The sequence below is a fragment of the Rhea americana genome, unplaced genomic scaffold, assembly GCF_003343005.1.
Source record: "Rhea americana isolate MKP2758 unplaced genomic scaffold, rheAme1 scaffold_430, whole genome shotgun sequence".
NCBI lineage: Eukaryota > Metazoa > Chordata > Aves > Rheiformes > Rheidae > Rhea > Rhea americana.
This window is the reverse complement of record NW_028186569.1, coordinates 37,808-49,291: the sequence shown is the minus strand read 5'-3', so window position 1 is coordinate 49,291 and position 11,484 is coordinate 37,808. Positions and strand designations below refer to the sequence as shown.

The window sequence follows — 11,484 nt, the reverse complement described above, 5'->3', positions numbered from 1 at the left end:
GCGGCGGCGGCCGGGCCTGGCCGGGCCTGGTCTGGCCTCGCCCCGCCTCACCGGCCTGTGTGTGCGCAGGGCGGCGCGGCAATGGCAGCCCGACGTGGAGTGGGCGCAGCAGTTCGCCGGCGCCGTCATGTACCCGTCCAAGGAGACGGAGAAGTGGGTGCCGCCGCCCTGGAACGGTGAGCGGGGGGCTGGGGGGCCTTGGTGGGTGCCGTGGGGCTGCCTGAGAGGGCTGGGGGTGCCCCAGGCCTGTTGGTTCTTGGTGGGTGCCATGGGGTTGCCTGGGTGCTGGGGGTTGCCCCAGGCCTGTTGACCCTTGGTGGGTGCCGTGTGGGTCCTGGGGGCTGCCCCAGGCCTGTTGACCCTTGGTGGGTGCCGTGTGGGTGCTGGGGGTTGCCCCAAGCCTGTTAACCCTTGGTGGGTGCCATGGGGTTGCCTGGGTGCTGGGGCTTCCCCCAAGCCTGCTGACCGTTGGTGGGTGCTATGGGGTTGCCTGGGTGCTGGGGGTTGCCCCAAGCCTGTTGTCCCTTGATGGGTGCCGTGTGGGTGCTGGGGGCTGCCCCAGGCCTGTTGACCCTTGGTGGGTGCCGTGGGGCTGCCTGGGTGCTGGGGGTTCCCCCAGGCCTGCTGGCCCTTGGTGGGTGCCCTTGGCCAGTGTGGGGCTCCCTCAGTGCTCAGTGGGTGTCCCAGACCCAGTGGGTGCTCAGGAGGCCCAGAGGGGGTGGTGAGTGCTCTGGGTCTCATCGGGTGCTTGGCGGGCCTCCTGAACCCAGGAGATTGCTTGTGACTTAAGTGGCAGCCTGGTTGGGCTGGTGGATGCCTTGGGGTCCTGGGGACCCAGTGGGTGCCTGGTAGGTACCCTGGGCTGGAGGAGTGCAGAGTGGGTGTCCCAGCCCTGGGGAGTTCTTGGTGGCTGCCCTGGGCCAGTCTGAGGCTTACCAGGTGCTTGATGGATGATGGACCCAGGGAGCRCCTGTAGCTTGAGTAGGGTCCTGGTGGGGCTGTGGAGGCCTAGTGGTTCTCTTGGGGTCCTAGGTACCCAGGAGAAGGTTGGTAGGTGCTCTGGGCCTAGTAGGTGCTTGGTGGCTAGGCAGTGCCAGGCTGGGGCTCACTGGGTGCTGGCTGGGTGGCTTGGGCTCTGAGGGTGCCTTTGGCTGAAGTGAAGGCCCAGTGCATGCTGTGGGGGCCTATTGGGTGCCTTGGCCTCTTGGATRCCTGGAAGATGCCATGTGGGTACTCTGGGCTCTGGTGCTTGTTGGCTGGGTTAGGCCCAGTAGATGCCTTGGGCTTGGGCAAGTATCTGTGTCTCACATAAGGGTCTGGTGAGTGCTATGGAGTGTGGTGGTTGTTCTGGGCTCTTGTCTACCCAGTAGGAGCCCAATGGGTGCTTGATGGGGGCTCAGAGCTAGGTTGGGGCTTGTTGAATTGACTGGAGGGAGCCTGTGGCTCAGTGGGGGCTTAGTGGGTGCMTGGGGCTCGGGAGGTGTCCACTGGAGGCCTGGTGGGTGCCCATTGGGTGCTTTGAGTTCCTAGGTGCCCAGGTTTTGGGTTAGCTCAGTGGGTGCCTGGTTAGTACCTGAGGCCCAGGGGTGCAGGTCCGCCCGGGGCCACGCGGGTCTGACAACCAGCCGCTGCAGTGCTGCCTTGCTTGAGCATCGCCGCGGGGCAGGCGAGGCCTTTTCCTGGAGACAGCGCGGAGAAAGTGTCAGTGGGAAGGGAGTTTCTGGGCTTGTCGCTACCGCTGTTCGTGCTGCTGGTACTCAAGAGAAGGGTGTTTTGTGGGAAAACGTTGTTTTTTTTTTTTTTTTTTTTCTGCTCCCGTGCATGTAACACGCTGATCTGGCAGATGTAGCAGAGCGGGAAGAGGGTGCTGAGCTGGATTTGAGTGTGGGCTGGTTGCCTTGGGGTCTTGGAGAGGTTTCTCCTGTTCTTATCCTTAGCTGCATGAATATTGGCAAGAGAGAGAAGGAGCAGAATCAGGCTGGGGAGTCTTCAGGCAGAGGGACTATAGCCCAGCGCTGCCAGGGAGAAGTGGGTATCAAATAGGAACAAGGCAATTCTGTTCCTTCAGCAAAATTTTATCAGCAAAGATAGCTTTGAGGACCGAAGGGAGGGAGTTCTGGGGTCTCTGCAGCTCGACGGCAGCCGCGTGGTTTCATCCGAAAGACCTGACGTGGTAGCAGTGAAAGGGAACCCAGAAGGGCCCTCTGCCTGTGATTTTTGGAGATCAGCAGAAGCAGTGACGCCAGACTGCTCTGGTTTTATCGTGGGGCAGCTTGCGTCCGTGATGGCATAACTTGGCCAGGCGGACTTGGCGTCACCCTTCTCTAGGGTACTTTGGGTAAGATGACTGAGCGTGGTGATACAGCGTGGCCAGGATGGCAACAGTGGTGAARTCTCTTCAGCTATCTGTATGGAGATGCCTTGTACCTTGTAGCGACTTCAGCTCCGAAGGGAATAGCTCACAGCTGCCAAACAGCTGGGACACAGCTGGTCCCGAGCTGCGTCCTGTATTGCGTGAGGTGTCCTGGTGCTCCTGGGCCCAGCTCTGCTGGTGCAATGTGCTATAGTTGYGCATGTGGGACAAGTTTCCCTTGCAGCAGCTCCAGGAGCAGTGGGTGGAGGGAGAGTCTGGCTCTTTGCGCTACCAGAGCTGCTGTGAGAAGTTTCTGTATTGGGCACAGGTTGAATTTTGAATATTTTACCCTTCGGGAACTTCACATCWCCGTTTTGGCTTTGCAAGACCCCGGGGCCCCGAGAAGCGGTGCTCTGGGAGACGCGCTGCTCTTCCTCGGGCTGCGCTGCCGCTCTCTGCTGGGGTCTGAGTCCCCTCCGYGAGTGCAGCGCGGGAAGCCGTTCGGTGTGCTCCGCGCGCCAGGAGCAGCGGCGAGCGAGGACTCGGCGTCCAGAAGGCAGAGGCRAGCCTTTGGACCTCTTTGGACGTGAGTCTTGTGTTCAGCCAAGATGGGAACCGTCTGTCGGGACATTGCGTTCCCCGTGTCCAGCCAAGCGCTGAGCTCAGCTGAGGCATCTGTGCTGCGCGTGCTCTACAGGTCCAAGCGCGTTTGCGCTGCCCAAGAGGGCCGAGGGCTGTCCCGTTCTTCTGCTCCGCAAAATACCTTGGGGCCTCAGTGCTTCTGAAGGGAGATGGATACTTCTCCTTGCCTGGAGGTTCATGCTCTAACTCGACTCTTCTCCTTGCTCCCCTGAGCAGACAAGGACCCTCCAGCTCAGAAGAAGGTCTCTAGCTTGACAATAAACTTTGGGCCGCAGCACCCGGCCGCCCATGGGGTCCTGCGGCTGGTCATGGAGCTGAGCGGGGAGACTGTGAAGAGGTGCGACCCACACGTTGGCCTGCTGCACCGAGGCACTGAGAAGCTCATTGAGTACAAGACTTACCTCCAGGTAATCTGCAGTGGGGCTTCGAAGGTCTTCTGAACCTCTGAGGTGGCCTCTTGCAGAGGAGACGGTCTGACAAGCACATCTGGGGGTGTTCAAAGGGAGCACCCTGTGTTTGCACTGTGCAGGAGCCCGATGCCAAACCTTTCCYGCTTGTGTTTTGGTTTGATCAAGAAATCGGTCTCCTTCCATGTCCAGAAAAGAGCTGCCAGCTCTGGGGTCATTTTTATCTGTAAGTTGCTGCGAAGTCTTCAGTAAAATGTTAGGAAAGTGCTGAGAAGAGCCAAGGTATGTCCTTTTGCGCTAAGAGATACCAGGCTGTTTGTGTCTGTCCGTGGCCATCTAATCAGCTACGTCAGCAGCCTTCTGGAGTGCTGGAAGTGGATTTAATTGCCTGTCAGATTCTGCAGCGGCGTTTGTAAACAGAGCTCTGCAGATTTATTATCCCAATCAGATTTACCCTTCCTGCCAGCAGGAGGAACAGCGCTTCAAATAACGCAGCCCCGGGAAGGGGGAGGGAGCAGYGCGGAGCGGATAGGGAGCCCGGAGYGYGAGGCGCAGGGCCAAGAYGATGTTGACCGCCTGCGGCTTTGAGAGAGCCGCCGTGGCAGCTGCGCAGAGCTGTCCCGCTGTGCCTGCCACGCGCCGGCACCGAAAGAGTCGGTTCTCAGCAGGGGTGGCTGGCATGTAGCACATTCCTCTATCAGGAAGGCCTAACATGACCTGTAGCTCTTGGTTGGCGTTTGACCAGGAAGATGCCATGGTAACTGGGGCAAATCCCTGCTGGGGACCGTCACCAGGTGTGAGGGACACCTCTAGAGAGAGAGAGCTGAGGGGGTGGTGGGAATGCCCGGAGTGCTGGGCAGGGCAGGTCCGAGGCCTGTCTGCYCTGCTGTCCCAGCCGCGCTCCTGCTGCCCTCTGCGTGGTTGTGCCATGCGTCCCCCCTCCATGGAGGGTGAGGCAGTGAGCGAGCTGAGGCTGGGGTCCGTGTCCCAGCACTACCTGAGTTTGGATGGCGCCTCCGAGCTCTCCTGGCAGTCCCAAGCCTTTGCTGCCTGCTTTTGAGTGCAAGCCACRACTCCTCAGCGATGTTTCTCTTGGCAGGCCTTGCCTTATTTTGACCGTCTTGATTACGTGTCCATGATGTGCAACGAACAAGCCTATTCCCTGGCCGTGGAGAAGCTCCTCAACATCCGTCCGCCTTTGAGGGCTCAGTGGATCCGAGGTGAGAACGATTCCGTGCACCTCTGGATCCTTTGTCTGGGTGTTCCCGCTCCTGTCCCAAAGGGGAACRTTCTCACGAGCCCTTGCCTTGCTTCCCTGCCCACCCTGTGGCACTGTCAAGGTCTCATTTGTCAAGGTCTTGGCCGTCGAATCCCACTGGTCTGTCCCTGCTTGGCAGCCACAGATACCGGGGAGGATGAGGAATGATTCCTGCCCCGCCACGTTCAGTTTGGGGACAGCTGAGTGATGCCCTGCCTGTAGGAACGATGGAGGGAGGAGGCTTTCTTCTGAGCTGGGAGGTTTCTCCCCGCTTCTCCCACCTCRGTGGGGTCATGGCTGTGCCCCCCAGCTTTCCAAGGACAGCTCTCYGCTTTTCACTGCATCTAGGCAGGGGCAGATCCTGTGTCCTGGCTGGTTCAGCCCCAAATGTCCCTTCTCTAGGGGGTGGTACGGGGGCATGGGGACTCTTTGCAGAAGATGGGGGGGTACTCATCCCTCTAACATGCCGTCTCTGCCTGCAGTCCTCTTTGCAGAGATAACCCGGCTCCTGAATCACATTATGGCTGTCACCACGCATGCACTGGACATCGGGGCGATGACCCCGTTCTTCTGGATGTTTGAGGAGAGAGAGAAGGTAAATGCCAGGACAACTGTGCTGAGAGCCTGCAGGGGCCTGGCAGAGCTGCCAGCCCTTCTCTGAGAAGGTCACTCTCCCCACAAGGTGGCCAGGAAGAGGACAGAGGATCTCTCTGTAACCCTGGGGAGGGAACCTTCCCCCAGGAGAGGGTGTTTTGAGCTGTAGGCCCTAAAAGGGGTTGTGCCGAGGAGGGAATTRCTATGGGGAACCAGTCACTCAGATTGTGGTTTGGCCTAGCTGGAGGTTGCAGACCTGGAGGTTTTGATGCCCTCAGGGTTTCTTTAAGGACTGAGCACTGGGGGAGGCGAGGTGTGAGGGGATGCTACAGATCTGACCTCAGATGTGGTTGGAACAGGAGGCTTCTGGGGAGTTTGGGAGGCCGCAGCCACGCTTGTGGGCTTGGGTGACTGGCTCATGAGCACCAGACGGAGCGAACCATCCCTCCTGCAGAACCTTCGCACGCTTTCTTGTTTACTGGCCATACTAAGAGGGGCTTTAGTGAGGATTTTACAGCAAGAGCCGTTCTTGCACGAGGTCTCAGAGCTTTCCACGAGGAAAAGCTTTGTCTGTGATGTTGCAGGGGTGGATTTGGGGCTGAGCTCTACCCGCAGACGTGGAGCGAGTGCCCTATATCTTCATGTGGCCTTGGAGCTGGGGTGCTGTGCCATGCCTGGGTGCAGCGGGCTCCCTTCTCTCCCCTGCAGATGTTTGAGTTCTACGAGCGGGTCTCCGGGGCTCGGATGCACGCYGCCTACATCCGACCTGGTGGGGTGCACCAGGTAAGGGCTGCCGCGCTGCTTCCCTCGGTCTCGGCCACGCGTTGTGGGAGCTCGATCGCTTGACGTTGCCTGCGAGCTGGATTGRACAGGCAGGTCGTCGCCCCGGGTGTTGGACCTTGCTGGGATGCTAGAGAACAGCTCCCTGCAAATCCTCTCCGGTCTGGCGGAGATGGAGATGTGCGGGGCGTCCCTGTGTCCCTGTGCGGGTGATTGTCCCTCCAGAGCTTCCCAGCCTGCAGCCCTCATGCCGGTGGCTGTGCGTGGACTCATCTTGCCCTCTTCACACACAGGACCTGCCCCTGGGGCTGATGGACGACATCTATGAGTTTGTGAAGAATTTCTCCACACGGATAGATGAGGTGGAAGAGGTAAGACTCCGGGATGAACAGTTTCATGATGGAACAGGAGCCATGTCCTGCTTGAAAGCTGGGAGAGAAGGACGGTCCCCATTTCCCAGCRCCCTGCGAGCTGTCTTAGGGGGGTGGGACCTGTGTGGCCTGTCCCCACTGCCCTCTGGGCACGGCCAGGATAGGATTATTCCCCCAGTGACGCGGTGGTCCRAGTTGCCAGAGGGTCGAACTGGCTGGCACCGCACAGTAGCTAAAAGGCACATCCAGCACTGGCAGGGCTGAAAACCCCTGCCAAGGGGAAGGGAACTGTACGGAGAGGGGAGATGGCGGGGCAGCCCTACCTTAATTTGGTGCTGCGGAWGGGCTGCTAACACCCTGCTGCCTGCAGATGCTCACTAACAACCGCATTTGGAAGAACCGCACGGTTGACATCGGRGTCATAACGGCAGAGGAGGCTCTCAACTATGGGTTCAGGTAGGTCTTGCGGTCCGGGGATGCTTGCTGAGGTGGCTCGACCTCCCACCAGGGTCGAGCTGCTKCTTCCTCCCTGGCCTGGTGCCAGGCACGTGGCTGAAGGGGGCAGGGAGGCCGTGAAGGAGACATGGGGGATGTTGTRGGGCTCCCTTCTCGATTCTGGAAGGTAGGTGCCAGCCCCGCCAGGTCTCCAGACAGCCCYAGAAGGATCAGGGTTGAACCCAGAGAGCTCAGCCCTGACTGCTGAAGTCCCAAGTGTCTGATAAATGTCRGAGTGGTGCAACCCAGTGGCTGCAGTGACTGTGTCCTGCTGTCCCTATGTGCCTGCRGTCCGTGAGCCATCTTTCTGGGAGGCGCTGGCTGCTCTGGACCCCTATTTGTGCCTGTCGCTCACCTGGTTCTCTTTGCCCAGTGGGGTGATGCTACGGGGTTCAGGGATCCACTGGGATCTGCGCAAAACACAGCCCTACGACGTGTATGACCAGGTGGAGTTCGACGTCCCCATCGGCTCTCGAGGCGACTGCTACGACAGGTACGTGGTGCCACGCTCTGTGCAGGACGTGTTCCCAGCTGGGCAGGGTGCTGGGGAACCCTCTGCAGCGTACTGGGGCCTCGGCAGGGTTAGACCTTCCCTGTGGATTGGTGCTGTGTATTTTCCCCACAGGGGGCTTGTCCTGAGCAGCAGGGGGTCTCTGCCCTGACTCTGGCAGCACGGCAGGCTTCATGGCTGAGCCCTCGTCTCTGCCCTTCCAGGTACCTGTGTCGTGTCGAGGAGATGCGCCAGTCTCTCCGCATCATCCTTCAGTGCCTCAACAAGATGCCTGAGGGGGAGATCAAAGTGGACGACGCCAAAATCTCCCCTCCAAAAAGGGCAGAGATGAAGGTAAAAGCCATAATCCGTCCCTGCCGCCCCACCCCGATGGGCCTTGCTGCTGGCACTCGGTGACGACACGAGCGCTCAGCGGCGCGAGGGGACTGGGGTCTTACTGGCTGTGTGTCAGCGCTCGTGCTAGTGAGCAGGAAGTGTGGTTTGGTGTGTCACTCCTGCGCTGAAGTTTGGGCCTGTGACATCTGCCTCTGCATCTCTATCTCTACCCGCTGGGCGGGTGGGAACTGTTGTGCAGATGTTCAGCTGGGGAATTACCTGGTCTCTTTGGAGCCGCGTCCCCTCCCGCCGGCTCTCGCTGTGCACGGGTGGGGAGGAAGGCTTTGCACTGAGTGCCAGTGGGTTTGCAGCACCCGTTTTAGCCAAAAAGCAGCTCATAGTGAAGGCCAGGGCCTGCTGCGAGCCAGCGAGAAGGAGATCTGATGAGTCCTGCCCTGCCTTATCGCTTCAGCTTCTCACGCTGTTATCGCTGTTAGCTCCAGTTCCTGTGCCTGAGGCTTCGCTCTCTGTCAGCAGCCATCGCGGAGCGGGCAGGGGCGCGGGCGGTGTTTTCTGCCTGCCTCCGTCCCTGGCACGCACGGGGCCGTGTGCCTGCCCTGCCTCAGGCAGGCTGCACGGTCCCTCCRCCGTGGTGACCAGCTCCTCTCTTTACAGACCTCCATGGAGTCCCTGATACATCACTTCAAGCTCTACACGGAGGGCTACCAGGTGCCCCCTGGAGCGACCTACACGGCCATCGAAGCCCCCAAGGTGCCCGTCCTCATTGCTTTAAAGGGGCAATGGGCTCAGTGGTATGGCTGATCCCACCCTGSCCAGCACCCGGCACTGCCAGGGGARTGGGTGCTGGCTGCATGGGGTGGTGGGTGCCTGTCCTGGTTGGCGATGTATAAACAGCCGCTGGCCCTGGCTGCCCGTTGACACCCCTGGGGACGTGAYGGCGCTCCTGTCACCAGGTGGCTGAAGGCTTCAAGAGGCTTTAGGCCTTCTTGCTACCCAAATCRCAGATGCATGGGCCATCCCCTTCCCTTGGTCCCTTCTCTCACCTGAGACTGGTGTGTGCTGGGCTGGACACAGCCTGTGTGGCTGAGATAGTGAGCTGCAGCCCCTTGATGGTGTCGCTGCGTCTCACCGACTCTCCTCGTGTCCTTGCAGGGTGAATTCGGTGTCTACCTTGTCTCGGACGGCAGCAGCCGCCCCTACCGCTGCAAGATCAAGGCACCTGGATTTGCTCACCTGGTAGGTGATCTGGTGCTGGCGTGTGGCTGGGTGGGCCGTGGGCGGTGTCGGCACGGTGTGGGGSTGGAGGACTGGGGGGAGTTGAAGAGGTGCTGCTGCAAGAGTGTGATTTGGGCTGGAGCCAGCACAAAGCTCCTCCTTCAGAAGGAGAAAGAGGGGGATAGGTGCAGCCCGCTGGATTGGCGGCCTGCGATGCCCCATATGTTGGGTCTTGGTTGCATTTGGTGGTGCCAGCCAAGGACTCCTTGTGACCTTATTCCTGGGGACAAGTCCTGGCCAGCCTGGCTCAAAGCAGAGGGATGTCTCGAGGGAGCTGGCTGTGATCCGTGTGTCCTTGGCCCTTGCTGGTCAAAGGGATGTAGCTCAGCAGATGCWGGCTCTTCCTAGGATGAACTTCCTTCCCTGGCTGCCCACGCTGAGCTCGCTCCGAGCATGGCCCTAACCCTGGAGGCTGGGGCAGAGGCCGAAGGGCCGTTGGTCACGTGTCCCCACTGTCGGCAGCTCCTGGTACAGCTCTTCCCAGTCTCGTTGGGCCCTCCAGGCCACGTGGTCCTTGGGGGGCTGTTGGCTTAGGCCAGAGGTAGCCGCTGGACCGCAGGAGGCTGCGAGTGTTGCTGGGATTTAGTGAGGGCGCAGCCATGCGTGGCRGAGGCTCCTTCAGGCCCCGACTGTCCCTTCGGTGCTGCTTGCTCTGAGGCCTCTTGTGCTTCCGCTGCTGGAGCTGGTTTCCTTTCTCTGCTGATAGCAGACCACTTCCTTCCCTGAAGAAGGGACCCGTGTTGATGGGGGGCTGCGCGCCCTCTGCTCCCGGACCCCTGTCCCTCAGGCCTGAGACCTGAGGCTTGTTGCCAGCATCGCACCCATCTCTGGAAGTGGTGAGCGAGGCTGGGCAGTGCCAGGCCCTGCTCAACCCCTGCACTAGAGCTCATGCGGTTGCGTGGAGCCCGGCCGGGACCAAGGTTTGGGAGATGYGCGCCTCAAATTTGGAAGCTGCAGCCTGGGTGAGAGGCAGGGACCTTTCTCCTTGGGGTGAGCTCCTGTCACGTCCCCAGGAGCCGCGTTAGCTCTGTTCCTTACCACTTCCCCTCCTGTGCTCGCTGTGTGGTAGACGTGATGGCGGCTGGAAGGGGAGGGTGCAGTGCCAGGTCAGGGGTGCTGTGCACCCTTGGGAAAGTCCTCAAGATCCTCCCTCCTCACCCCGAGCCCTGTCCTTGTCACACCACGCCACATACCAGGACGGAGGCCAGGGTGACAGCWTGTCGAGGGGCTCCCTGAGCTTTGGGCAAGGCTCAGGGACCCCTTACCCTCATTGTGGCAGAAGAGGAAGGCTCCAGGCTGACACGGGTGCTTTGACCTCTCTCCTCTAGGCCGGACTGGATAGGATGTCGCAGGGCCACATGCTGGCAGATGTCGTGGCCATCATCGGTATGTTTGGTTCCTCAGCCTGAGGCTTGAGCACTTGCAGCTACGTGACAGTGCAAGTTCCTCAAGCTACTGGTTCTTAGTGGTTCCTCCCTTGCTTTTTGGGGCTGGATGAGGGGCCTGGGTTTTGAATCTGCCTTAATCTCTCTCCTCCTCTYGCCAGGCACACAGGACATCGTCTTCGGAGAAGTGGACCGGTGAGGTGGTGGCCCCAGGYCGGCCCCCTTGCGCCTGCCCTGTGCTCTATGTGCTGCCCTGTGTGCAGGGATGCTCCGGGCTCTCCCTCATCTGCCTCGCGCGCTGTGTTCTTCATCTGGAGTTAAATAAAACRAAACTGTGTCCTGCCTGTTGCTCAGCTCGGAGCTGGCACCTCTGTCCCCACCAACACCCTGTGTCTGCCCTTTGCTTCCAGCTGAAACTGGGTGAAACTCCGCTTTTTCTCCCTCTTCTCTGTGAGACTTGTGGTCAAGAGCTTCTCTTCCCTCTGTCCTCCATCCCCAGGACRATCTGCCCTGGAGAGCAGTTTCCCCACCCTGTGGGAGACCGGAGGGAGAGTTTGTGGGAGTTTATTGGAGTTGTTCTGCCTCCGCTTCCCCACAGCTGCCCTGCCCCGAGGCCTCCTGAGGCTGGTGGAGGAGCAGGCTGTGAGCTAGCTCCTCTCCTGCAGYGTCGAGCCGTGCGGGGCCGGAGCTGGGGCCGGGCCCTTGCCTCCCTTCCCCGGCGAGCCCCATGAGAGCCACCGCGGTGGCTTGGCCGGGCCTGACTCACAGCCGACAGCTTCCTCTTGGGTGACAGCGATGATTCCTCGGTGCATCAGCATCCCGGGGGTTGGGAAGCGGGCTGGGGGGGGGGAGTTAGCTGGGTACCAGCTCCTTACTGGAGAGCTCCCAGCACCGTGCTTCACCAAGGTGCTGTGCTGGGAGAGCTACACTCCGAGGCATCTGGGACTGGCTGCCGGCTTAACACGCGATGCTTCGGGTCAAGCTCCTGCTGCTCTTGAGCAATTGCCATTTCCTAGAAGAGAAACCAGCCTCCATGGCCTGGGTAGTTCCCTAACGCGAGCGGGGCCTGAAAAAAGG

General features: G+C 60.3%; 1 protein-coding gene across 1 annotated transcript in view; it reads left to right on the top strand.

Annotated features, from left to right (window-relative positions):
• NDUFS2 (NADH:ubiquinone oxidoreductase core subunit S2) overlaps positions 1-10,755 on the top strand; it is a 10,978-nt gene extending 223 nt beyond the window's left edge. The window contains exons 2-14 of the mRNA XM_085315569.1: positions 70-176; positions 3,212-3,402; positions 4,502-4,622; positions 5,143-5,255; positions 5,963-6,037; positions 6,328-6,405; positions 6,776-6,861; positions 7,274-7,393; positions 7,615-7,744; positions 8,402-8,497; positions 8,900-8,983; positions 10,351-10,408; positions 10,569-10,755. Coding sequence (XP_085171695.1) covers positions 70-176; positions 3,212-3,402; positions 4,502-4,622; positions 5,143-5,255; positions 5,963-6,037; positions 6,328-6,405; positions 6,776-6,861; positions 7,274-7,393; positions 7,615-7,744; positions 8,402-8,497; positions 8,900-8,983; positions 10,351-10,408; positions 10,569-10,606 — 1,297 coding nt within the window. The 3' untranslated portion in view covers positions 10,607-10,755. The remainder of the gene's footprint in view (positions 1-69; positions 177-3,211; positions 3,403-4,501; positions 4,623-5,142; positions 5,256-5,962; positions 6,038-6,327; positions 6,406-6,775; positions 6,862-7,273; positions 7,394-7,614; positions 7,745-8,401; positions 8,498-8,899; positions 8,984-10,350; positions 10,409-10,568) is intronic.
• The last annotated feature ends 729 nt before the right edge of the window (positions 10,756-11,484 follow it).